A 27,215-nucleotide genomic window follows, 5' to 3' on the forward strand; every position below is an offset into this window, starting at 1 on the left:
GGCCCCCAGTTGTTCTCATCCACAAAATGACGGTAACAACCCCGTATTGAATGAACGCTTTCGCTCTCGCTAGACGCGTGAACTGTGGAAGTGAAATAATTCTCGAAATGAAAAAGAAGTGTTCGAGTCAAGGGTTTGAGGGGGTTTGTGTGCCCGCATCCACCAAAGCCCAGTCGGATGGGAACAGGAGCCTGCTGCAAAGGAAGCAGAGGTTTGTTTAAGGGCGTGGCAGCAAGCCGGGGGGGGGGGGGGGGGGGGGGGGGGCAGGTGAGCCGCTTCTCTACGGCCTGCCTGCCTGATGGTGTCTTGGGGATGGATTCCAGGGGAAGATCGTTAATCGCGGGGACTAGGAAGTTAGGATCGTGGGCTCTACTAATTGGTCCGAGGCAGTGTAGGGGGTCCTTGGTCGTTGCATTTGGCCCTGGTGTCAGCCATGGTGTCATTCTGTCTGGCTCTGCAAGGATGTGGCCGGGAGGGTCCCTCCGCCTTTCTGGGCCCGGAGCTGAAACGCAGCTGAGGCCTGCAAGTCAGCTGTAGTTTGACTGAATCTCTGTCTCTGTGGTCAACAAAAAGCATTGGTTTTAGCCAAAGGAGCTGTAGCTCAGAAGTCACAGATGATCCTTGTATTGGGTTGGCCAAAAAGTTCATTTAGTCTTTCCTGTAGTTTTTCATTTTCACCAATAACTATTGATTTGGATATTTTGCATACATCCGTTACCTCCCACTGTGGGCTTCCAGTGGGCAGAGGCCAGGGGCTGCTGCGCATCTTCCAGTGCGTCAGATGGCCCCACAGCAGAGAATTATTTGGTCAAAATGTCAATAGTACAGGAAACTTTGCAAACCACTTTGGACACATTCGATCAGTCACGGCACCTTCACCACACACGACACAAATCTTTTTTTCCATTTCAGTTGTGTTTTTACCTTTCTTGAAATAATAAAGCATACTACACTCAAAACGTGGCGTATTTTCTTCTATCTTCAATATTAAATTGGCGACACAAAAATTCACCAATTTTGATAAGTTTTTTTTAATGCACGCTGATATGATGGCTGTCACAATACAAACTAAATGGTTTCGAATGAAGTTAAAGACAGCTAAGTACTGCTAGAACCACTGTACGGAAAAAACTAAATGAACTTTTTGGCCAACCCAATAGAAACCTAAACTGTTCCACCAAGAGAAGGCAGAGCTTGCCTTTTATAGCCAATGTGCCGGTGAGGTCCGTTTACCCGCACTGCGCCGTTCTGATTGGACGGAGCAGGCCTTAGTCCTCTGGCCAAAAAGAGGGAACTAGGAACTCCCTTCTCACAGGGGACTCAGGTGGAGTAACATGGGAAGTGAGAGTTCCGTTGGGTGCAGGGGGGTTCTTCCTGGGACACGAAATATGTAAGAATCCCTCGTTAGAAATGGCCCTCGGCTCTTATGATTCATAAAACTGGGGCCCTCAGTGGACCATGGGGTGTCCATCCCAGCAGATAAATTCCTTCTTGGGGTCCACATCGAATGAGTCTTTCTTCTGAAGTCCACGGCCTTGACCTCTGTTTCCGCCCTTGCCCTCCGACCCCTTTGCCCACTGCCTGATGCCCAGCTGGCGCCCCTTTAGTCCCTGTAACTGATGCCATGCCAGCGCTCGCGAGGCTTCCTACGCTGTTTGGGAAGGAGCTGGGGACTTGGGCATCATTCCTGAGATTCATATAGAATTCACGTAGCACACAATTAATTCACCCACGTGCAGCGTGCAGTTCAGCGGTTTTAGAATGTTCACAGGTGTGTCCCACCATTACCACGGCTGATTTTAGAACACTTATAACCTCGAAAAGATACTCTGTGCCCTCTGCACCCTATCTTCCCACCCCCCCTTCCTGCCCTGAGCAACTGATGATGTACTTTTTGTCCCAATGGACTTGCCTATTCTGGATATTTCATATATATGTATTATATATGTGAATAATGCTGTCATTAACAGTCATGTATAGATTTTTGTGTAGACACACGCTTTCATTCCTCTTGGGCGTACACCCAAGAATGGAATGGAATTGCTAAAGCAGCTGGTGACTAACTATACATTTAACCGTTTGAGGAGCTGCCAGATGGTTTTCCAATATGGCTCCCCTTTTTATTTTGCCCAAACGTGGGAATCTAGCCATCTTTCTAGTGATGGAAGCCTACCTCACATTGGATAAATTTTTGTATTTCTTTTTCTAAGGCTTGTTACCTTATTATATATGCCTTTTTTTGTTTGTTTATGATATTACATTTTTTATGCATACGGTTTTAAGTTGAACATTCTTGAGCAGTGGTCTCTGAAACGAAGGGTATATACCTTCAGGATACAAGATGATTCATTGGAAAGCAAGAACAATGCTATTTTCATGTATGCTTTATAATTACAGAATAGCTATGCACCTGTGAGGGTGATAAATAAATATTTCTATATCAGAGATATATGTGCAAAGATTTTTTTTTATAAATAGGAAGGCATAATCATAAAATTCTAGGGAAAACTGTTTTAACGACATAGCAATATGATTCTTAAACCTGTTTTGTGGCAACTCTGATGGGGAAAGTTTTGAAAAACTTTTTGCTAACAAAATAGGAAGTTTCTTGCTAATTTTAGTCCAAATGGAACATGTCAGTACCAGTGGGAAGGGCTTTGGATCAGGTGTCAGGTTCTGGTTTTTGTTCTTCTTCTGCTCATTACTAATAGTGAGACTTCCGGCAAGTCCCATCACATGTCCACTTTGGTTCTCAAACAGGCATAGTAACACCTGAGTGAGGGCGGAGAGCGTGATGCAGGCAGTGACCACAGCAAGTTAGTCATGTTTGTGTCTTGGGCAACCAGGCGGTATTTTTAGACAAAATATCTAACTCCTTCCTTGGGTCTGCCCCTTGGCACCCCAGCCCGCCTAGTTCTCTTAACTGTCTTCTGCCCTCCCTCCGTGTTCTTCGGACAACGGGCCTTCAAAAGTAAGGGTCATTGCCAAAGCGTAAATTGGTCACAAGGAGTTCACGTGACGTCACCATGGCAGGGTTTCCTTCCTTGTGCTTTTGTGTTAGGACGTGGTGTTCAGCTCATGCTGCGGTGACAGGGCAGTTCACGCCGAGTCCTGGCCGCTCTGAGGGAAGCTGTGGTGTCACGTGACTGAGCATCTTCATGGTTTCTGTTGGGTACGTGCAAGTCTGAGTCTGTCACCATCTCTGGGGATGTGGGTCTTTGTTTCAGGTCCAAGCATGAGGGGAAGTGGTTACAAAGAGAGGTGAAAGGGATCTGGGAGCCGTGTTAACCAAACAGCTCACGTGCCAGGTTCGAGACCCATACGCTCTCTGTTCCCCGCACTTGGCTGTTGTTGGGTGTGCTCAGTAAGACACCATCAGATGCCTGGAAGTGAATTTGACCTTTCACCCTCAACTCTTGCTTGTGGTCTCTGTTCTCTAACATCCTTGCTAAGGGAGTGGCTGGCAGACATTGCAGGTCATGATCTCTAGTTGATTCAAAAGGGGGACATCTTTTCTTCGCTTCTTTTCAACATAACCATACTTGGGTGCTGTTCGCGCACCTGTTCATTTTTTCACTCATGTACTCAGCATGTATGCATTGAGCACCTATTATGTGCCTTTGTTCTAGGTTCTGGGCACAGAGCAGTCTCCGAAATAAAAACTTTTAAAAACTTGCTCATAGGGATTTTACATTCTAACGGGTGTCAGTCATTGAGGTTAAATAAAATGGGGATCAGTGCTAGGAGTACAGAGAACACTAAGAGTTGGCAAGGTTGGGGGAGGGACTATTAGGGAGGAAGGGCCAGTTGGCATTATTTTTAGGGTGACCAGGAGGCCTTACTGAGAAGTAACATTTCAGATGAATCTTTACTATGATGGTTCCACTTATGTCTTCAGTTCCCATTTTAAGCAACACGAACAAAGATGTTCATTGCCGTGTATTTTTAATAGTGAAAAACTAAAAGTTAATTTCCCCCACTAGCAGTCTGGTGAAGTAAACTATGATCCAAATATACTATAAAAAGTGGTAAGACCGTCACGAAGAATTATAGGACACACACCCTCAAGACATATTATTGAGAGAAAAAGAAGGCAGGTTATAGAATATGCGCAGTGTAATCCATGTGCGAGTCTAGGAGAAAAAACAAATCCTATCTTCTGATCGGACCTTGGTCTATTAATTCATAGAAAACGGTCTGGGAGGAATAAAATGGTTGACAGAGTTATGTCTGGGAATGAAGTAGGGATGATGGGTTTGGTGTGGTAAGAGTCCTTCATTTTTTACTCTAGGCTTCTGGGATTTTGGCATTTTATAGCAACATTGTCATGGTTTCCTTTTGTAATTATAACACCTAAAATTACTGGAGAGGGGAAGACGTGTGAGGAGGAGACACAGGACGTGAGGTGGGATTTGAGGTCAGGAGAAGAAAGACGAAGCCCTTCAGGGCAGCGAGGTCCGCCCGTCACCACCACATTCTGAGACATTTGGGGAGCGGTGCCTTGGAGGTTGGGCCGTGGTTCAGGATGGCACCTAGACATACCTGGATCCCTCCTAAAAGTATGACCTTGAGGGGAAGGCCCCTGATCCACAAAACCCAAGGGTTTCCCATAGAATTTTCACACGTGCTTCCTTTTCGTCTATTTTGTGAGCATCCAGTGAGACAAATGTCTTATCTTTGGGAACCATGGATTTACCTCTATTCCTGCGTGAATAATTCTGCCGCAGTAATAACGCAGTTGAACGCATCACAGAAGTTGTTTCCCCAGCTCGTGACTTGATTTCCGTTTCATCGGATGTGTCCATTTAACCCATAACTTTTCTTGAGCCCCTGCATGCAAGTCGGAGACCTGGCAGAGGACAGACAGAGAGCCCCCTGCTCTCAGGGAGCGCATAGCCTGGGGGGCAGGGCGGGGGGGGGGGGGTGACGGCAGCAGCTAAACAACAGCAGGAAGTGTAAGCTCCTGTGATGAAAATAAAGCAAGATGCTGTGAGGGGGGGGTGACGGGAACCGCTTTAAGAGAGGCTGTGAGGAAAGACTTGGTGAGGAAGTAATTCATAAACCCAGGCGTGTACCAGAGAGGAAGGAGCCAGACGTGCGACCGTTCGGGGGAGCAGCACCCCAGGCAGCGGGGTTAGAACAGCACTGGCCGTGTGTGCAAGAGCTCGTAGGACTCAAAAGCTTGCTGCGTGGTGGGAGCCAAGGTCGGTGAGGGACGTCTGCAGGTCAGGACCTCGTCACGCTGTGAGGACAAGGTAAGAAATGTGGATTTTATTCCAGAATTGATGGGCAACCTTCGGCATGGGGGGAGCTCGATTAGGGAAGCATGATTTTAGTTTATAGAAAATTCTCTCCAAATACTTTTTGATTATAAATAGACAGGAGTAGAAGCAGAAAGACCCGCTGGGAAAATAGCAGGAGGTCCAGGTGGGAGAAGCCGGTGGCTGAAAATCGAGGGTGTTGCTGTAGATAGAAACCTGCTAATAGGGTAAAGGCAGGGAAATAAAGGACCAGAGGTGAGTCCTGGGTTTCGTAGCTTCCGCTCTTGGAAAGTGTGTTTCCTGAGATGAGGCCAGCCGGGGAGGAACAGGTGTGGGGGGAGTCCGTGTCGGACCTGGATGTGTCGGGCTGGGGGGGCCCACCACACAGGTGTCAAATATGCTGGCCCGGAGTTCACGGGGAAGTCAGAAACTGAGGTCCCCTGCGGGAGCTGCCTCCCTACAGGGCTCTGGCATTGAAAGTCCTGGAGCTGACCCCAACTCTCACCCTCGCCCCTGCCTGCGCACCCCTCCCTTTACGGAGGCTAAGCTCACCTTCTGTCTCTGGGTCTCCCCTCTCTGGCCTTGCTTTTGCTGTTTTACACCTACTTACAGGGCTGAGCATGCTTCTCCCTAGCGTAGCTCCTGAGGTTTGCTGAAGCTAAAACCTGAGCTGACGGGGAGTGGACTACCTGTTTTAGGTCCTGGATTTACGTTGTGTTCTTTAGATGTTATAAGCTCAGCATAACGTTGCTAGTATAGTACCAATATGTATCGCAAGCTAATGGCAGTTCCTGAAATGATTTTTAGTGGTATTGCTTGCTCTTAGACTCACACGCCATTGTCTGCTTGGTTGAAATACAAACTCAAGCTAAATAAAAATAAGAAACTGCAAAAATGTGTCTTTATTCTCATTTTGGGTTTGACATTCAATTTTATTGAAATAGTGCATAGATGTTTCGCACTTTTATTTATCTGTTTTATCAATAGTAACCTTATACTTTATACTTCTAGTATCCTTTATACTTCTAAGAAAAACAATCTTCTATTATTTTCTTACTTTGAAAAGCCTTTCTTACCCCCTGGGTTCGCTGCTAGTTTATGACTTTTATTTTTTTTAACTTATCAATCCAAATGGATTTCCTGTGTTGTTTAGGGCAAAGTATAAACTTTTTTATTTTGGGTTTTTTTTTATCCTCAAAGGAACTTGAAGGTAAAAATATGATCAAGGCTGTATTTATCTTGAATGTTTATTGCTCTCTGCAGGGAAGCTCTACAGCCCGCCTGCTCAGCACACGCTGAGTTCGAGGGCCTGACCTGCTAAGACAACGGGGTTCTCCTCAGCCCCGAGCCTGGGAAGATGGTGTCACAGTCTTCAGGCCACCAGGATTCTCCTGTGGACCCCTTGGAAGGGGTCAGCGGTGACTCTGGTCACATGGATAGTTCCCCCGGCCTCCTGGACACTGACCACCGCCCTTGCCAATCAGACGTCAAGTTCACAAGGCACAGAGCTGCCTGGATTAACCCCCAGGGTCCTCAGCAGCAGGACTGGCCCCTCCAGGCGCCCAGAGTGGGGAGCAGGGGCTGCCACCTCGTGAACGACTCCGCCTCGCCCTTGGGTGCATGTTCTTCATCTCTTGACAACTCCATGGTGGAAACATCACTGTGCAAGGACTTCGGGCGCTCCGTGGGCAGCTCCGGGGAACAGAGCAGGGACTCCACTTTTATCTCAACGCGAGAGCCGGCCACGCTCCTGGGGCGCTGTCCTTGGCAGTCTCCACGCCCAGGCTCCAAGGCTCCGGCTGCTTCCCCGGGCTCTGAGGCTGACAGAGCTGGTCCCAAGCCTCCCCACCCGGCAGCGTCCGCTGGTGAAGGTAACGTTATCAGGGCCCCCCTCATTCCTGTCCCCTCACACACTTGCGCTGTCTTGGTCTAACGGATTCCACTTTGGCCAGAAGCCAGTGTGTTCGCTCCTCTAATACCGTCTCTGGCCCTTTCTCCTTCAGTTTCAGGGAAATGTCATTTTAGCTCAGCATAGTTGATAACCGGTGCCACCTGCCACCTTTGGGCTGGGGTGTGCCTCCAAGAATTCCCTGGTCCCTAAGCTGGCTGCCGGGGCACGGTGCTGGCGGAAGGGGATTCCACACAGAGGGGGCTCTGCCGCACACCCCCACTTACTAGGAGGTGAACTCACCCCATCTGTTACATTCACCAGGCCAGAGAGTGAGTGGAAAAGAGTGAGATGTAGAAACAGTAACCACAGTTGCCCGAAGGCTATACAAAACCTTTTTAAAATTTATTTGTGTTAAATCAAGGGCTCCCATTGCCACGAGGTACCAATGCACATAGTGTCCTAAAATACTGAAGGGCCTAAAAGGAGATCGTACATGCAAATGCCACTCAAGAGTCAATGAATTAGCTCTTGTTCTTGTTATAATTTGTAGCATGCTTATTTTCCTTTTAAATATTCATTATGTTATATTCACACTTTGCAGGAATTTATACTTCTGTTAGGGCCCTAGTTCAAACAGTCAATGAAGGTTTCTCTGTCGAAACAACTGTCAAAGCTGCCTGCCTGCCTCTGTGCGTGTGAGCTTGTGTGTGCGTGTGTATGTAAGCATGGATGCGTTGGAATAGTTGTTTCTCACCAGCAGGAACCGGCTTCCCCCTTTCCTATAGTATGTGGTTTATTTGTTTTAGTGGGAACTTTGTAAAGTCAAAGACGATGATAGTCTTTAATTATTCATTGCTTAAGAATAGGAGATTTTCAATGGGCTCCCTTTGAGATGAGACCCAAATAGGAGCAAAATGAGACACTGATTATGAGCCTCTTTTCTATCTTCTTGTCCATCTGCTGGGAGAGTTCTCCGGAAAAGAATAATCTGCAAATTTAGTGGTTGCTGGTAAGAGATTAGTCTCCTGTGAGGTTGTCTGTCCGGCGAGAATGAGGAGAACTTGGAGAAATGGGACAGCCCCCCCATCCCCCGTCCCCCCTGCAAACCACCACCACCACCGTGAGGACCTGTAGGGACAGGAGGTGACCTTAAGGGCCTAGTCACCCCTGCCCCAAACCCCCTGTCGCATCCTGCACAGGAGCTGGCTCTACAACTCAGAACTGTCCTGCAGCTTTGCCTCCATAGCAAACAGGTGCCCCGGCCCCTTTTGCCCAAAGACGGTGACCCCAGCGACCTCCCTAAGTATTTTAAAAAGCCACTCTGTCTTTGGGGGGGTATCTCTTCAACTTGGTAAAGGGATTCATGCCATGGGATTAAAAAAAAGGGGGGGGGGGTTAATGAGCAGGCTCTTCCTCTCCTCGGTGTGGGGCAGAGTAGGGAGAGCAGACGTTGGCCACCAGGACGTGGGATTTTCCTATGACTCTTGGTCTCCGGTCTCCAGCGGCGGCGGCAGGGTTCCCTGTCCTAGGTCAAGGGCAGGGAAAGGCTGCCGAGCTGGTCAGCGTCTCCAAGGCTGTCAGGAGCAAGCCCACCGCTCCTTTGTCTGCGTAGGGTCTGCGCATTGAGGACACCCTTTCAGTTCTTCGCCTCCTTTAACGTGATAGGTAACCGCCCCGGTGTAAGGGGTGAGGGGATGCTAATGCAGATGCACGGCTGGGTGCTGGGGGGCTGGGGCTGGAACCCACACAGTCTGCCCCGGCTCCGTGCTCTTCTCCCCGTTCAGAGTCCAAAGGCTGGGAGCAGGTCCCAGCTGGCCAGCCCCCTGATGTTACAGATAAGGCTCTGCCCGTGCAGCCTGTCCCTGCTTTCTCACGACAGTGGCAGAACGGAGCAGGCGGAACAGATGCTCTCCGGACCTCGGATCCTGCAACGGGTCCTACTCAATCGTCCTTTTCAGAAGCAGCTTGCCCACCCCCGATGGCTCCCGAAGCTAAGAGGTCCGAAGTTTTCCATGGGACAGCTGCTTCCTGGATGAGGCCAGGGATTTGAGGGTGCCTGCTGGCCTCTCTGTTCGTCACCCAAGCGCTGTGTCGTCAGAGGACATGGGTAGCATTTTGCTCCAACGCAGCGGACGGGGGCCACCAACCCTTCAGGCTCTCTCGTCCCTGCTTTGCCCTAAACGCTGCAGGCAGACGTCACACGGCAGAAGTCCTGTGTGCTGCGTGCTCTGCCGGTGCTCAGTGCCAGGAACGCAGTGGCGTAAGGCAGGAAGCACGTTTTAGGGAAGCGATGCTGACGGTCGTCAGCTGTCTCGTTCCCGCCAGCAGGAAGCTTTGGGTCGGCAGCGGTGAGGTGGAGAAGCGACGCCCTCATTGTCATGGCTCTGTGTCTAGACCGTTCCTCCATCTCCCGGAGGGGGTTTCCCTGGCCCTCTTTACTCTCGGCTCCTTCGCCTCATCGGTCTCCTCGGATCCAGCAGTTCTTCCATGTTTTCTCCGTTGGCATGGAAACGAAGACCATTAAGGCAACATCTGCAGGCCCTGCCCACCGAAGCCACATTCTTCCTCTGCCGCCCTATTGATTCTAGAATTCTGCTAATTTTTTTTTTTAACAAAGAAGCATTGAAAAGCCACTCCCTAGCACTGTTTTGTTTTCTTAGGTGATCTTTGGGCCTGTTCTGCTCCGTTTTAATAACCCGCTGTATTGGCAGGGGCCGTTCACGTCGGTAGGAGGAGCCGTTCCTTGAATTCCTTCTCCCCAGAAGTATTCCTGCTCCCTGTGGATGTAGAAAGGGTGAATATTTCTTCTTTTTCTTTCTTTCTTTTTTAACCACAGAGTATTAATCCTTTAGATAGTGATCTCATGGTTTAAGTTTGGCGATTTCACTGCATGAGGCAGATAGTGGCCGCCCCCAGCCCCAAGCTGAGAAGGCTCTGAGGCCGGGTCTACACCCTGCTGGAAAGGTTGGGGTGACCGATGAGCCACGTCCATCTTGGGGCCACCTCCAGCCTGGGGTTCTATATCGCAGGGACTTCAAACTGGGTTGTCTGTTGATTACACTGGGTTAAACCTTCTGTCTCTCAGAGGCACGGGCTATACTTGATATGATGACCTGTGATAATTCAGTTAAAGGGACATTTATATTTCTGTGCATTAACTCGCCTTAAAGACAGCTTCTTGATTTTTTAATCTAAGGCACCTCCCTGCCAAGGAGCTGATGAGGCTCCTGTTTTACCTGCCGCTTGTTTTTCTGTAGGAGAACAGGCACTTCCACGCTGCCGATATGCTGATCTCAGCCATGGAGACCATGAAGTGGGACCTCCTGAGTCAATGGCGCATGGACCATGGCCATGGCAGCGTAGAAGAAGCCAGCGGGTCCCCCGGGAGTGACCGAGGTGACCCCGCAGGGACCTCTGACACCAACAGAGGGCCGGAGCCCGGGTCCTCCACTTCTTCAGACAGCGGCTACGGAGGCAAGTGGGGGGTGGGGGGGGCGGAGAGAGCTCTGGGCTCCGTTCTCTGCATACCTCTCTCTCCTCCGTGGGATCTGGAAGTACGACTTTAACTCCTTCGTCTGAAGCTTCCTGAGTAACGGCTATCGCTGGGCTTGGGGTCAGTTAGCAGGCTCCACTCTGCGGTCGCATGGATGGGTGTTTGTTTGCGTGTGTGTTTTTCCCCGTGGACTTCACCCTGCAGTTCCTCCTGGCAGTGGCCGGCCCCTTCCCTCTTCCTTTGTTTTCGGTCACATGCGTTCTCTCGGCTCCTGTTCCTTTTCCAAGTGGCCCCCTTCCATTCACTCCACAAACAGGGAGCCTGTGAGACACTGGATGTCCATCGGAGACAAGGTGGGCTCACTCCCTGCAGGAGCACAGGCCAAGGAAGCCCGGGAGCGTGGGGACCCCTGGGTAGCAGGCAGGGCCGGCGCAGTGGGGCCCAGAGCAGAAGGGGCTCCAGGGCATCCACCCCGGGGGGGCAGGGGTCCCTAAGCTGAGAACTGAAACTAGAACTCATCATTTTCTTATTGTGTCCTACATGTGAGTCCTGCTTCAGCCCTGCTTTCCTATATCCTCTTCCTGGCGATTTTATCCGCCGCAGCGTCTTCCCGTTAGTCCCTGCCTGCTTACATGTCGCCCCCCTGCGTCTTCGGCCCTGCGCCCCTCCTTGGGGCTGGGCCCCGTGGACCACCTCCTCCTGGATGGCCTCCCGGAGTATCTCAGTCAGCACGTCTAACACAGTCACCCTATCGCGCTGCATGGCCCCTTTCTGCAAAAAAAAAAAAAAAGAAAGAAAGAAACCCCTTCCCGGAGGGCGGCACTCCACCCCCGTGGGACGATGGTGGCCCCACGCTCTGACCAACGGAGCCACCCGGTCAGGGCTAACAACTGCCTTCATTTCTAGGTTTGCTCAAGTGAGTACAGTTTTATAGCAATTCGATAGTCATGCTAACGTAGGAACAACAAAAGAGAGCTCCTTGCGTTTTAAAAAAATTCTTGAAGCTGAAATTTTAAATTCTCTTTTAAAGTAACCTCTCAGTCCTTTCTATTCCTAATCTCTCTACAGTGGGGTGTTGCAGGTTGTGTGCCTTTTTCTTGTTGGTGAACCCCTTCTCTTTGTCTCTCTAGGGTGTGCTGTGTTACAGGTCAGCCCGGAGGTTAAAGCACCTGCTCACTGTGACGTGGTGGACGGGGCCTGTAACCGTGACCTGGATGAATTTGTCATTGTAGGTAAGAGTCAGAAACTCCTCGGATATGACTAGAAACCTCCCCCCTGTCCACTCCCCCCACATACTGATGTGCATCACAAGCAACACCACATGGTGGTGACATTCGGAGAAGCGTCTCCCCAAATCAGATGATGTCCCGGATGTCAAAAAATAAAATAAAATGTTCTTTTGTTTTGAATGTCTGGACAGTGAAACCTCTCATCCCGCTTCTAGAATGGAATGCAAAAGCAGATACTCACTGTGGTCTGGTATCTGTCTGGCTTCCATTATATTTTGGTGAAATTTCAGAGGAGTGTATTTTGAAATCCCACGTTTGGTTACTGGCTGTAGTCTCCGAACAGAAACCCTGAAGAACCTCGGGCAGAGGGATGCTGGGTAATTGGTACTTTCTGACATGCAGGGAGCTGCTTGTGTTCTTATAAAATGGACTGTGACTAAGGGAAGCAGACTAAACGGCCCGCTGCTCTTTCTTTTATTTCCCCGCAGAACTTGGAGAGCGTGGCGATCCCGCTGAAGCCTGGGGATGTCCCCGCAGCTCCTCTGAGGGGTATCGTATCTCTCTCATGTCCACCTGCACACAGACCCCTGGGCTGTGACCCTTGGGGAGCCCTGAACGCCGCGCCTCTGTGAACATCGCAGGCCAAGTTCCGCCAGTTCCCATGACAGGGATTAATTACTTCGTAGAAATGAAACAATCACCACTCCAGTCTCTACAATATTTTTATAGTGTTTAAGAGACTTCTGTATACCACGTATTTAATGCTCAGGGATGGGCTATGTAGGGTTTTTTTAACCCCATTTTATAGCTGTAGAAACTGAGGTCTAGATGGGGTGTGTGTCAGGGTACAATGCTGTTATTTAAGAGAAGCAGGGTTTGAACTCAGGTCTTCTGACTCTAAATCCAGTGCTCTTGTCACTGTGCCCCTCAGTCTTGATACCCCCCCCCCCAAATAAAGCTGCTCTTCTGAGCATTGTGGTGAGTAAGACCCCCATTGGTACCATGGCTGGTGCTGGTCTCTTACATGAGGCCCTTCTAGTTTTTGGACGGGAAGGAGGGTCGAATACTTGAAGACCCTTACACTCCTCATGAATAAAGATTTTAATTTTTTTTTTTTTTTTTTTTTTTTTTTGCGTCTCTTACATTTCAGGGTTATTTATGAGCCAAACTTTAATTCTGCTGAGCTTCTAGCCAAAGAATTGTACCGAGTGTTCTGGAAGCGCTGGGTGCTGTCCGATGCTAACAGTCAGCTGGCAGCGTCCCTGGACGTGGTCGGCGCGACAGTGAGTACCGAAATAAGTCGACTGGGAACGGAAAGTTCCCGAATTCGCATTTTGCCTGCTGTTCACTTCAGACGTGCATGTGTTTCCTTCACTAGGTGTTGGGGGAGCCCTGGAAAGGAAGGATGAATCTGAGATTCATCGAATATTTATTTTGCGCCAGGGACCATGCTCAGCAATTCACACTTTAATCCTCAAGTGTAGCCTATGAGGCAGGGCTGGTGGGTAGAGCCAGAGTCATGCCGCAGGCTGCCTTGTTTTTTTTAATCCTCACCTTAGGATATGTTTATTGATTTGAGAGAGAGACAGACACAGGGACAGAGACAGAAAGAAACATCGATGTGAGAGATCAACACTGATCGGGTTGCCCGCTGTCCATGCCCCAAGTAGAGAGGCTGAACCTGCAGCCCAGACATGTGCCCTGACCGGGAACCAAACCCCAGAGTCTTTCTCTAGTGCACGGGATGATGCTTCAACCAACGGCGCCACCCAGCCAGGGCCAGGCTGCCTCCTCTGAAAATCCAGGCTGGTTCCCTGGAGACCTCTGCCGTCAGACAGCATGACAGTCACGGGGGACAGAGAACTTGGTGCAAAGGCTAAAACAGAAATAGGCCCCCTTCTCCCAATAAATGTAATATAAATGAGTGAATGAATGAATGAATGAATGAAGTAGAGGCAGGCAAAGCCCTCTGCAGATGCAAAGAAAACAAAGGCCAGCTGGAGCACGTGCTGGGGAGGTGTGAGCGGCTTCTTGAGCAGAGTGATCTGCTGTGGCTGGGTAGTGTGTGTTTGTGTGTCTGAGTGTGTGTTGGGGGGAGGGGCGGGCGTTGGGGAGGTGGAGACAGTGTTGACCTTCCTGGGAAATGAGGCTTGAGTGCTAGTGGCCCAATTATGGGGCATAGAATGTGACTTTGAGGAGCGTGGCTTTTAAGTGATAATAGGGACGGTTAGTGGTTCAGGGGGCAGCCAACCAGGGCAATGGTCTTCAAAGAGCTGTTTCTGGGCCAGTGTGACAGCCACAGGGGTTCTGAGTGGCAGCAGCTGTCAGCCTGTTGAGGTGAAGGGAGCCCGGCTTCTGCTTCCATGTAAGTATTTCTGGGTCACAGTGACCTGCCTGCAGTAATTTGAAGTCTGGAAACAAATGAAGTAACTGAAAGAACTAAGAAAGTAAGAAAAGGGATCTCAACTTTTCCGCAGATGGCTTGGGCTCCATGAAGGGCTTCTGCCCCGTCCTTTCGCTCAGTGGAAAGCAGTTCTAATTTTCTGGGGTCGATTTTAATGTTGGACACCCATTTGCGTGTTCTTTTCATTTCAGTTCCCGTGATAGGCTTGTTGGAGTTGCTCCTAAATTCCCTTCTGTGCTATACAGGTTGTAAATGAGGAGCGTGTCCGAAAGGACTTTGAACCCAGTGCGGATTTCGGAGAGGAAATCGACTTTACGTCGAGGATCAGAGGGACCGAAGACTGGGAACCCCCTCGATTTCAAGTCATATTTAATGTTCACCCACCCCCTAAGTGAGTCTGGGTTGCTGTTTGGGCTTTCAATCCAGTTAAACAAGCTGCGATGGCTCTGTTACCCATGGGGGCGGGGGTTCTTGGGGTCTCCAAGACAGTGAGAGGAAACCCCAGAGAAATGTCCAGACAGATTTTATGAAGCTTGTGCTCGAGCAGAAGAGAGGCAGCCCAGGGGAAAGGAAGGTCCCGTGAGCTGGCTCAGGGGTGTGCTCTGCCTGGCTGCTTTTATACGCTGGGGACAAAGCAGGCTTCGGGGAAAAGGCAGACTTTTAGGGGTGATTTCATTTTCCAGATGAGTTGCCACAGGTGCTGGGGAGGCAAGATGGCGACTCCACCCGAGGGAGGATGTGGAGAGGCCCAACCTTGATTCCCTGTGCGGGTGGGTCGGTCCATTCAACACCTGCACGCAAGCAGACAGTTAGAAGGGAGACAAAATCAGCTACGTGTCTCTGTGTTTTTAAGTCGGGAGTGGAGGGGCGGTAACATTCTTGCGGTCCATTTATTGAGCATTCCTTCTGGGTCACCTGGGCTTCACTTGGCTTCTTGGCCACCCCGTAGATTTTATTCCTGGGCCCATGTCCCTAAACTGTCCCAGTGCCCACCTGACTCTGTGGAAGTGGGTGAAAGAAAAAGTAGGCTGAAGGACACACACGTTTCTGTTTTTAAGAAAAGGTAAGTTGGGCATATTTTCTGAGTCAGAGTTCTTGGAACCCTGTTTAGCGTGGGCTTTTGGGGGGGCTCTGTAAGTTTGGGTAAGTTGAGAACTTAACTATCTGTCCTTAATTATGAATATTACATAGCAACTGAGAGAGGCTTCAAGGGGATCTTTTAAGCGGCAAATATTGAACCTGAAAACTCATGTACAATAATGTTAGAAGACTCGTCTCTTCTATTTTTCTGTGCAATGGGAAACAAAAATCAACAAACAATTCTTTCTTAAGGAAACTTAATCTCGAGGAGAGCTCCTTTAGTGCGGAAAAGGCACATGGGCAGGGTTCTGCATATTTGTACCATGACCATTTTTGATGACCCTAAATTATAATAAAATTGTGTAACTTATTCCATGTTTTTGGATCTCATGGGAAATAGTGGCTCCAACAGTTCAATAGAAAACATTTCATGAGATGGTCTCACACCAGAAATGTTGTACAGTTCTGTCTGACATTATCTCTTATTTATCTAAAGTTCTTCGGACCCTTCGTGGGCTTCCCAATGCACGGCCTCTTGGTGCCTTTGTGACTGAGTTGTCTCCCTGCATTGCTGGTCTCTAGTTCTCTCTCGAGAGAGAACTTCTGCACGTGTGCAAGCGAAAAGCTCGATCCCTGGAGGAAGTGTTATTTGTGACGCGAACTTCTGCTTTGGTGGCAGCAGGGGCTTTGAAAAGACCCAGGGATTTCAACCAGCAAACTCTACGGAATGATTCTATTTCCTTCACAGATGAGCAAGGACAAAATTAAGGGTCCAAGCCAAGAAAAGTATCTTGATGCCCATTTCTTTTTCCAATCCGCGAAAAAGGCTCCATTGGCCTTTGCTGAAATGCCGCCGTTACTGTTTTCTCTTCTCAGGAGGGATCTCATGGTGGCGGCCCAGAATTTCGTGTGTGCCGGCTGTGGAACTGCAGTAGAACCCAGTACGTATGGGACAGGACCAGCTGCTCGTCAGGGGGTGGCGGGGCAGAGAATAGCGAGGGTGGGCAGGGCACCGACGGGGCAGAGAGGCCTTGGGTGACCAGTCAGTGTGCGAGCTTCATGACGCTTCCCTCGCTTTCAGGAAGGGACCCCTGGGACCTCCGGGGGGGTTGACTGGCCTCTCAGATGCATGTGCTAGTTGCCTCGCCACCTGGCACCCAGCTCCGGCCACATGGCCTTCCTGCCGGTCCTCAAAGGAGGCGGGCTCTCTCCCGACTTGGAATGCCAGACACCCCCCAGGCTGCATGCATGTCTTCCTTCCTTCCTTCCTTCCTCCCTTCCTTCTTTCACATCTTCACTCAAAAGCCACGGCGCTTTCCCCGCTGCCCCACTGGAAATGTTCGCCTTGCCACAAACATGCCTGCGTGCCTTACACTACCTTCCTGCTTTCTTTTTATCCTAGTATTTATCGTCCTAAAATACCCTTTCAGATTTCACTGATTTTTGTCATTGCTGTCTTTCTGCCTCGCTAGATTCTAAGTTGCACGACACGAGGACAGATGTGTTGTCTGTTTTATTTGTTGCTTTCGTCCCCGCTCCTACCAGGGTGCCTGGCACACTGGTGGTCCCCAAGAGATAAAGCTGTTGAAGGATTAAACAGCGTACCAAGGAGCTAGCCGAACTCCTTGGACGGGCATTGAAAAGGGGCCTGAGGGGATGATTCCTGGGCTGGCTGAGGCCTAGAAAATCAGGCTTCCCCAGTCAGAAATGCAGGTCACCCACTTGAGACTGGAAATCACTTGGTCTGAGGTGAGGGGGTCCACAGGTCTGGCCTGCGGGAGACAGGGGAGCGGGGCTTTGTAGAAGAGGTCCCCTGGAGCTTTCACGGGCAGTGTTGCAAGGAAAGCGACTTTGGGGACCTCCACCTCAAGAACTGAAACTGGAAAGCAGAACTCTATCTGGGCTTCCTTCTATCAAGTTGAATGATTGTGCCTGGCACGCAGCACGGTTGTAACTAATTTTACTTAAATAACTCATCTTCCCAGTCGAGTAGGGACCACATCTCTTTGGGCCACTGTAATCTGGTGTCTCAGTAAATATTGAGTCAGAAATGAGGAACCCATGACTCCGATTCCACCGATTTACCAAGCACTTCCCTAAACGTATTCAAATATGGGCGTGTATTCCTGCACTGGTGATGCAGTCGTGGTCCCTCCCTTATGGAGCCCGCTGACAGGGCGACCTAGTCACCAGCCAAGTAAATAGCAGGAACGACTCGCAATGAAAGAGAAAGTCAGTCGTGCTCAGGATGTACAGCAAGGGAAATTTATCTGGTGGGCGTGGGGCTGGAATGGGAAGTTGTGTAAGGAAGTGATTATCCCCAGAAGAGTGGGGGCGGGTGGAGGAGGGGCCCCCATGTGCAAAGGGCCATTGCAAAGAAAATCTCCAGCCGATGCTGAACAAAGCAATGCCCTGCCTCTTGTGGTTCGTGGAGGAAGTCCCCTTCACAGGCCATTCAGTACCTTTTTAAAACACTTCTATGCTTTTTGTTGGTGCTTTTGCTATTTTAAATGCCCCCAAGGATCTCGCTGAAGTGCTGTCTAGTGTTTTTGTTTCTTTTTAGATTTTATTTATTTATCTTTAGAGACAGGGGAAGGAAGGAGAAAGAGAGGGAGAGAAGCATCAATGTGTGCTTGCCTCTCATGTGCCCCCAAATGGGGACCTGGTCTGCAACCCAGGCCTGTGCCCTGACTGGGAACCAAACCTGCGACCCTATGGTTTGTAGGCCGGTGCTCAACCCACAGAGCCATGCCCACCAGGGCCTGTCTAGTATTTCTAAGCATGAGCAGGCTGGTGACCCTTACAGAGAAAATCCACACACGAGATAAGCTTCCCTCTGGCACTGAGTCACAGCACTGTTGGCCCTGAATTCAATGACATGAATCAGCAAAATATATTGAATAACGTGTCTTTAAACAAAAAACACACATGAAAGAAGGTTATGGATGGATCGTTTGACGACAATATTTTTCCCAGAGACTCACAGGAATGTAACTGCCCCACTACCCCTAAGTGTTGCTTCAGTATTCACTGAGTCTGCGTTCATGGCAACTTTACAGAACACTGACTGCTACAGAGGAAATCAGAGGCACTTACTTGTTGGTATTCAAGTCAGCTCTGTGCGTGACCTGGGTCCGAGGGTAATCTGTGCAAGTGCAGACATTAGCTCCTCTCCCTATCCATCCACCAGGTGGGGCAGAGGGGGAGTGGGATAGGAAGCTTAAAACCTGGAGCGGCCCCCGTCCGGACTTGGGTAGCCGTCGGCTTGCTTGCTTCTGTGTGTGTGTCTGCCTGTGACTTCACTTCCCTAGGGGTGCTTCCATCAGTGACCTGGGAGAGGTAATAGTCCTGACCTCATAGAGGTTCCGCACAGAATGCTACAAGCTATTTAACAGGTGCGTAGCACAGACTAAATGTTCGATAAAGGTTGGCTTCTGTGGTCCCTCAGACCTTGTTTATTTTTGTAATGTCCTCGTAGGGAAACTATCTTTAGAATCTGCAGGAATCTAGCAGAGACTTAACTGAATTGCTGTTTTCTTCCTTAAGCTGGGTGACGGGTACCCAGGTATTTGTTGCGTTAGTCTCTACACCTTTTTCTGGTCAGGACACATGTTTAATTGTGGAGGTGTTTCCCAAAGCAATGCACGTCCGTTTCAGCAAATTAAAAAGTGCAAAAAGCCAACATCCTTTTCCCCCGCGTCTGTAAGCGTTCGCTGTTGACTTCCTGGTGGGGATCCTTTTGGAAGGTGCGTGGATGTCTTAAAAACAAAATCGAGATCACATGACACATGCCTGTAACTGAATGTTCGCTGCCTGTGCTCTCCCGTGTACTTCACAGGCTCTCCGGCACTTCACTGTGGAGCACGCCAGCCACAGTTAACCAGCGGCTTCCCAGTGGACACTTAGAGTGTTCCCCCCTCGTGACGCATGTGTTGTAAGGGGCACCTTTCGGTGTCCCCACGGGGGCACGTTAGCACTTCTGTCTGACGTCTGCACGAGGATTCATGTCGGCACTGGGAGGGTGTGCCCACCTCTCTAGCGTCACCAGCTCCATAGTCTCTGCATCTGTGACCGTCTGAGGCAAAACTCACTACTTCAGTCTTTTAATGCGCACGTCTTTGCTTGCGACGGAGACGCGTACGCATTTCTTCATGCCGTGCATTTATTGACTGTTCTCAGCCTTTGTGCGTTTTTATGTATTTTTTTGTCACTGATTTATCCACGGGTCCTGCTGGACACTACCTCCTAACGCTGTCGCGTAGCGCTTTATACTTCAGAAAACACGGGTCCTGGGGTGGCGCCCTGGAGTCGCGTTCTGGGTTGCTGTCTGTGCGTGGCCTGGGGTCTGGCGGAGGAGACTGGGCTGTTTGCCCCTCCTTGGCCTTCCTGCCAGCGGAGGCCCGGACCCTGATCTCACGCCAAGTCCAGCTGTAGTTTGGGAGCGGCCTGCTTTTCCCACGTCCGTTCCCCCAAAGCGGAGCTCGTGAGTGGCAGGGATTTAAGGCCCCGGGCCCGGCCCCGCTTTCCCAGCTGCGCTGAGCCGCATGCAGCGCGGCTTCCGCAGCAGCCTGAGCCCCGGTCTCGAGCGGAGCTGGGGGCGGGGGGCACCGAGGGGAGGCGTTCGGGGGCCCCCTCCGTGGGTGCTCACCCGCCGTGCGCCCCGCAGAGTTCGTGAAGCGGCTGCGCTACTGCGAGTACCTGGGCAAGTACTTCTGCCCCGGCTGCCACTCCTACGCCCAGTCCTGCATCCCCGCGCGCATCCTCGCCACGTGGGACTTCAGGAAGTACTACGTCAGCAACTTCTCCAAACGGCTGCTGGACGGCGTGTGGCACCGGCCGCTTTTCCACGCGCGGGACGTCGGCCGCCGCCGGGGCACCAAGGCCAAGAAGCTGGACGCCGTGCGGGTGAGCGGCCGCCTTTCGGGGGGGGCCAGGCCCGCGGCTGAGAGGGGGGTCGGTGCAGACAGACTTCGGGGGGTGGGGGGCAGGCTGACTCCTGTCCGGGGGATGGAGCTTACGCCCCCGGGCCCTGGCCGGTGCTGGCGGTGGCAGAGGCGCGTGCCAAACTTTCCATTTAGGCATCGTTCTGTGTTTATACAGAGCTTTTCAATGTTATTTTGTTTTTTAAAATAAAAACGGTATATGTTTGCACGCACGGCATCACTTGATGCACATGGTTAAGTGATTACTAGTCAGTTAACATATCCACCTCCTCACGTGGTGACCTGCGTGCGTGTGTAGAGAGAGCCCCTGAAGTCCAGTGCGCTCACACATTCCCAATATTCAACACCGCATTGTTAAGTAGAGCCCTGCTGTGCGTTAGAGCGCTAGACTTACCCATTCTGCGTAACCGCAGCTCTGTGCCCTCGTGCCGGCATCTTCCCACTTTCTCCCCCACGCCCCCTCCCCGGTCCCTGGGAACCAGCGTTCAACCCTGCGTCTATGTATTGGACAGTTTTTAAATTCCACGCACAGCTGAGACCAGGCAGCTTTTTCTTTCTGAGTCTAGCTTATTTCACTTCAGGATCATCTATGTTGTTGCAAATGACGGGGCCTCCTTTTATCCATAATTACGTATACTTCTTAAAGAAAGTCTTCAGCGTTGTGTGAACTTCAGGGTCCACAAAACCTGGGTCCATCCTGGACCAGCTGTGAATCGTGACTCAGTCGTGAGCCCCTGCTGCAGAGACTTCACTTCAAAGGCTTGTTTTTATAGAGTGGTAGCATTTCCAGGTTAGAAAGAACGTTTCAGTTAGGCTTATACATTTCCAGTGTCTCGGATCACATTATGATTATCCCGTTTTCTTTCTCACGTTAGGAAATCCAGGAGCAGCTCTTTCACATCAAGAAGCTCTTGAAGACCTGCCGATTTGCTGAAAGGTACTACCGTTGGCCGGGATGGTGTGGGCATGTGAGCTGGGAGGACTCATAACCTGCACACACTTGCTAAAATGTTCTGTGTGGCTCCTGGTTGGGCCCCTCCAATTCACAGAGCCTCTCAGCACAGTGCAGTTGTCCCTTGGCACCTGCGGGGGACTGGTTCCAGGCCCCACCCCTGCCTCCACGGTGCCAAAATGCTCAAATCCCGTCTATAAAATGGCATAGTACTTGCATATTACCTGTATTTGTACATGAGCTACAGCAGAGTATGCCCACAGATTGATCATTTCATTCATGTGAATGCAGCATTGTGCCTGGCACCTGGCCAATTCAAGTTTTGCATTTTGGAACTTTCCGGTATTTTCTTCTGAATATTTTTGATCTGGGCTTGGTTGAATCCTTGGATGCTGAACCGAACCTGCGGGGACAGTGGGCTGCCTGTAGTTACCTCGCGTCTCCCCTTACGAAACAAACCCTCTCTTTAAAGTTAAGTGTTCTGACTCACTACTAGTAAATTTGCTTTAAGAAGGATGAGTCAGTACCAGGATGAAGGAACTCTAGCCAGTGGCCTTCTTATTATTTTCAGATTGTGGTAAAATAAACATAACATACAATGTACCACCTTAGGCTTTGTTGAGCATGTGGTTTCGTGGGGTTACGTGCATGCGTCTTGTTGTGCAGTCACCACCACATTCACCTCCAGAACTTTCTCGTTGCGGGAAACGGGAACTCTGTGTCCGTTAAGCGCCAGCGCCCCAGTCCCCTTCCCCGTGGCCCATGGCAGTAACCATTCTATCCTACGTATCTGCAAATGTGATTACTTACGTACTTCATGGAAGGGGGATCCTACAGTAGTTTGTGACTGGCTTATGTCACTGTACGTAGTGTCCCCAAGCTTTGCCCAAGTTGGAGCATGAGTCAGACCGTCCTTCCGTTTTAAGGCTGAGGGTACGTATCGCACACACCACATTTGGTTCCTCCGTTCACCCGTCTCGGGTTGCTTTCCCTTTTCAGCGATTGTGACTAGTGACCCCATGAGCGTGGGGTACAAAGGCTCTTTAAAGCCCCTGATAGCATGGCATGTCCAACGTGTACTGGCCATATCGCATCTAGACTAAGGTGGGGTGACCATTTAAGCAGTGTCCTATTACTAATAGGTTTTTAGCCCCGTAGATTTTAAACATCTTAATATTAAAATGGATTTTAATATTTTATAGAGATTAAACCTAATAGAGTTGTAATATTTAATAAACCTAATAGAGTTGTAATATTTAATAGATATTTAAATATATTTCTAATATCTTTTATTTTAAAATACTAGTTACCTAGAATAATACCCTCTAGATCCATCCTTGTTTTTGCAAATGGTAAGATTCCATTCTTCTTTATGACCAAGTAGTATTTCATTGAATGTATGTACTTGATCTTCTTTACTCGGTCGGCTGTTGATTGATGGGCACCTGGGTGGCTTCCACAGCCTGGCTATTGTAAATAGCGCTGCAACAAACGCAGTGATGCAGACATCTTTTTAAAGGAGTGCTTTGGATTTCTTCAGATAAATACCAAGAAGTGGGATTGCTGGGTCATATGGAAATTTTGTTTTTAATTTTTTGGGGAACCTCCATACTGTGAAATGAGTCAGTCAGTCAGAGAAAGACAAAGACCCTATGGTTTTACTTATATGTGGAGTTTAAAAATAAGCAAACGAGGCTTATCAGGGGTAAGCTTCTCTGCTCTGCAGTACACCTGAAATTCATATAATATGGACTGTCAACTGAAATTGAAAAAAAATTTTTTTTAACTTTAAAAAACCTAGGTTTTAGCTGAATCTCTGCCTACATCCATAGCAATATCCTTAGGATAAACTTCTAGAAGTGGAATTTCTGGAAGCCATGGCCAGAAAAGTATAGGCATGAATTTTCTTGACAGAGATAGAGATTTTTAAGTGGAAAAAGAGTAAGCTACTCAAGGAGTTAAGATTATTTGTTGTAACAGGAGCTTAGGTTTAAAGATTTATTTTTGTTTTGTTTTAAAGTTTCTTTCCATTTCTAATCTTTACATAATGATGATGCATTACTTTGGAATGAAATTTCTTGGGGAGGAGCCTGTCTTCTGTAGTGACTGGGCCTCATGATATTGGGGTCACAGGCTAATTATTACCCCTTAGGCCCTCAGTTTTCTTGTCTGTAACATGTAACCCCCACGATTCATACCATCTGCAACTGCTTCTTGAAATCCATTTTGTGCTTCACGTTGAAAAATCAAAGGGACTCATATTAAATCCAGAGGGAAGATCAGCCAACAGCTCCTTGCCGGCCTGCGAGCGGGACACGGGTACAGAGCCCTGAGGGTGCAGAAGGGCATTTTGTTCATTGGGATGGGGCACGGGGAGGGGCAGCCACGGCCCCCGGAGGAAAAGCCTGAGCAGCTGGTGGGAGCAAGCACCCCACGCTGGATGGAGAATTAAATACAGTCTGATAGCGCTAGAAGCACCATCCAGTGTAGGGTGCTGGCTTGGGAACGCGCGCAGTGATGCCACCCCCTGATTTAGGGAATTTGGGAGGAGACTCGGAGAGTGTGGAGAGCATCACGCTCAGTTTCGAAAGTCCTGGGGACATCCAGGTGCCTGTGACCAGCCCATGGTTGGACCCCTGAATCTTAAGCTCAGTTGTGAACTCGAGGATATGGAAGTTTCACGGCTGCGTGAGAGCAGTTATTTTTTCTCCTGGCAAACATGAACTTGAGCTGGAATCAGTAAGGCAGTGAGTTATTTACCCCAGAACCCATGGTTAAGACTTGAAATAACATTCAGGGGGTTTTCTGCTCGGCGTGTGCATGGGCAGGATGCCAGAGGCATGTTTCTCTTCCAGTTTCGTTTTTTGAAATCAGCACGGATGGAATTTTAACTTCTCGGCTTCCAAGCAAACTTGCCAAATGTAAATGATGAGCAAGGGTAACTCGTTCTGGGGGCTATTGAAAAAATTAAGTTAAGAAGTCAGAGTGAGGGTCAGGAGGAAGTAGCTGCCTGCTCAGCCCTCCCCTCTCCCACCGCGGTCGCTGCAGGGCGGGCTCCTGAACTTTCTTTGTCTCCTCTCTGGCAGGGCATTAGAAGTGTGTGACCAGGTGCCCAGACACTTGACTGAGGAGCTCCACCTCTTCTCCCTGGAGGACCTGGTCAGGGTCAAGAAGGGGCTACTGGAGCCCGCGCTCAGGGACGTCCTGGCCGCCTCCCTCGCCCACGTGGCCGGCTGTGAGGTGAGGTGCACAGGTGGTAGGTATGCCCCCGGGCTGTCCCAGAGGCACTCAGGGCCTGCACATGACACTGTTTAACCTTTACAAACCCTGAAGGAGGTGCTGGTAGTGCTGCTGCCAGATGGGAAAAATGGGGTTCCCAGCTGTTATGTGACAGGCCCAGGGCGTCCTGCTGGCGTGTAAGTAGCACGGCTGGGATGCAAACCCGGGCCAAGCGTCTTCTCAGTCCGGGCGCCCAGCCCTGCTTGGGGCCGACCTTGACTCCCGTGTGCCCTGATGTGCCAAACACAGCAGTGCTGACTCAGCGCCCAGCGGCACGGGAGCCCAGGCGGTTTCGGCATCCATGTTTAAAATCATGGTCTCGCCCTGGGGCCTTGGTCACCTCGTTGGGAGAGCACTCCATGCAGAACAGGTGCACACTGACCGTCCTGATCCAGCCATCGCAGCCTAGAACAGCCTGTTCCTCCCAGAGGCCGGAATCGTAGACACTTAACCCTTTGAGTGCCAAGCGTAATTCGAAATTAGGGTCAACAGGAGAAAAAAGTATATCAATATATAACCTGAGGTACAAAAAAAGAGAACAAAACATAACATACGAATTATTCCATTGTTATTTCCATTCATAGCCATCAGAAAAAGAGCCGCTGGGAGCGACGCTGGCACTTTTGGGAAAATTTGTCAGCGTCGCCCACAGCGGCGTTGGCACTCAGAGAGTTAAAAATGGATGCTTATAAAGTTCCCTAAAAAACGGTGCCTCCGAGTCCCCATCCAGAGGACCATGGCCGATGATTCGCACTTCTGACCCCTCTCACAGCTGTGCCAAGGACAGGGCTTCATCTGTGAGTTTTGCCAGAGTCCAGAGGTCATCTTCCCGTTCCAGACCACCACATGCAGAAGATGTCCAGGTAGCGTACGACGTGCGTCACAGAAACGTAGGGGCTCAATAACGCGTGGTTAACAGAAGCTCCCTAACAAGCACAAAATTAACATCAGCTTCCTGATAGCTAAAGGGCCGCAATTTCAATGGCAGTGCTGCTGCTGTGTGCTTGCATGTCGAACTGGGGCTAATCAAGGGTTGGGTGCACAGGGAGGGGTATCGGGGATGACAGGGGTAAGGGGGGATGTCTCCTGGTGCAGGGTTTGTGGGGAGGAAATGGACCCTGTTTGGCCTGTGCCCTGATTCTGCTGCATCGGGACAAGCTGCAGCACCCCATTTCTTGATTGGATGGTGGTCACGCCCAGCACTGAAGTGTTCTCTCTGGCTTCTTTTGTGCGACAAGGGCGGAGCCAGTGGTTGCCATGGAGACCATATGGCCCACACAGCATGTCACATTTGCTGTCTAGCCGTTTACAGAAGAGCATTGTGGACCCCGTTCTGCTGCACTAGGGCCCCAGGAAATCCCGTGTTCTCTAAACTGTTCCACGGGAGAGATCTGGCCCTGAAATCTGCCTTCACTGGTGATAGGTGCAGGCCCTCCTCTTAGACCGCTCAGGTGTTGCGTCCCCTAACTCCTTAGGATGGTGGGGTGTGTGTGGGGTGAGGGGCAGGGAAACTCGGGGGCAGGACCTTGCACGCAGACGGGTCCCTGGGGTGTACTCTTGGGCTCAGCACCCACAGGGTGTGAAGGTGGCAGGGTCCGGCAGAGGGAGGAGCTGCCCTGGGCTGTGGTTGAGTGGAGGCTCAGCACGTGTCACGGGGAGCTCAGAAGCCGCGTGGCCTTCCGCGTCATCTCAGATTGAGGATGAAGGGCCGGTTGAGTCTTTGAACCCATGTTGACCAGTCAGTCACCCCCACAGACCGGTGCTAACAAGGGGACGTGACCTTGAGCCCAAGAGCGCTCGCCCCTTAGAGCCATTCCCAGAGAAGGGACACTACCTCCTGAGCAGCTGGGGGAATGTCCCCTGGATCACGCTGGGGGCCCTGCAGCATCCGCTCACCTCCGGACCCGTTGGGGATGTTATGTTCCCCTGACTGTCCGCCTGCCTGGTTTCTTTTCCGAAGACCCCAGTTTGGGGGCTGATGGCTGTCCTCCTTGCTTGCAGAGTGCAAAGCCTGCTTCCACAAGCAGTGTTTCCAGGCCTTCCAGGCTTCCGAGTGCCCCCGGTGTGCGAGGATCACAGCCAGGAGAAGACTTCTGGGAAGCTCACCCCCGGCCGCGCCGTGACGCCTGAGCGCGCTGAGAGGGACCCCGGCCTGCCCACCGTACACGCATCGTGTCCGTGACTGATAGCGGTGCTTCAGTGGCGAGTGGTGTGTATCGAGAAGAAGAATGGCCGTTTTCTCTTTGTCATACCTTGAATATTTTCCAAGAATGCAGATTCTTGGTCGTTCAGGGAAGGTTTGGGACTGGTGGTTTTGTTTACAGATGTTCAGGGTTTTCGCTGCTACTGTTTATTTTAAGAGTTTTTTTTTTTTTTTTTAAGTATTTATATTGTACTTGAATAGCTGTATTTAACAAATGTTGGAGCTTATTTTTTTATTGTTGTAACTGACAAGGTGCATGACTGAGTTCCTCTTCCTGTAAAGCTGGTTTGTGAACGGGATTGGAACGTCCATAGAATAAAAATGCAACCAGACTCTTTGCTCAGGCTTTCTTTTCAGCCTTTCTGTACCGGGTCAGTCCCATCGACTTGCCCTGCTCCAGGGTTTGTATCGGGCGCACCGATGACCTCGGATGTTGCCTCTCTTTCAAGATGGGCTTGAGTCACCTAAGCGCCCTTGGCC

General features: G+C 50.2%; 1 protein-coding gene across 1 annotated transcript; it reads left to right on the forward strand.

Moving 5' to 3' along the window:
- Positions 1 to 6,528: 6,528 nt before the first annotated feature.
- On the forward strand, positions 6,529 to 26,770 carry RUBCNL (rubicon like autophagy enhancer). The gene is made up of 13 exons (XM_090258112.1): positions 6,529 to 7,132; positions 9,864 to 9,946; positions 10,410 to 10,626; positions 11,776 to 11,877; positions 12,363 to 12,423; positions 13,025 to 13,157; positions 14,524 to 14,669; positions 16,235 to 16,299; positions 20,025 to 20,263; positions 21,177 to 21,238; positions 24,340 to 24,493; positions 25,305 to 25,395; positions 26,534 to 26,770. The coding sequence occupies exons 1-13, from the start codon at positions 6,619 to 6,621 to the stop codon at positions 26,653 to 26,655; spliced, it is 1,989 nt and encodes a 662-aa protein (XP_090114238.1). The 5' UTR covers positions 6,529 to 6,618; the 3' UTR covers positions 26,656 to 26,770.
- Positions 26,771 to 27,215: the final 445 nt, after the last annotated feature.

The sequence above is a fragment of the Furipterus horrens genome, unplaced genomic scaffold (genome assembly GCF_987537825.1).
Source record: "Furipterus horrens unplaced genomic scaffold, mFurHor1.1.pri manual_scaffold_12, whole genome shotgun sequence".
NCBI classification, from domain to species: domain Eukaryota; kingdom Metazoa; phylum Chordata; class Mammalia; order Chiroptera; family Furipteridae; genus Furipterus; species Furipterus horrens.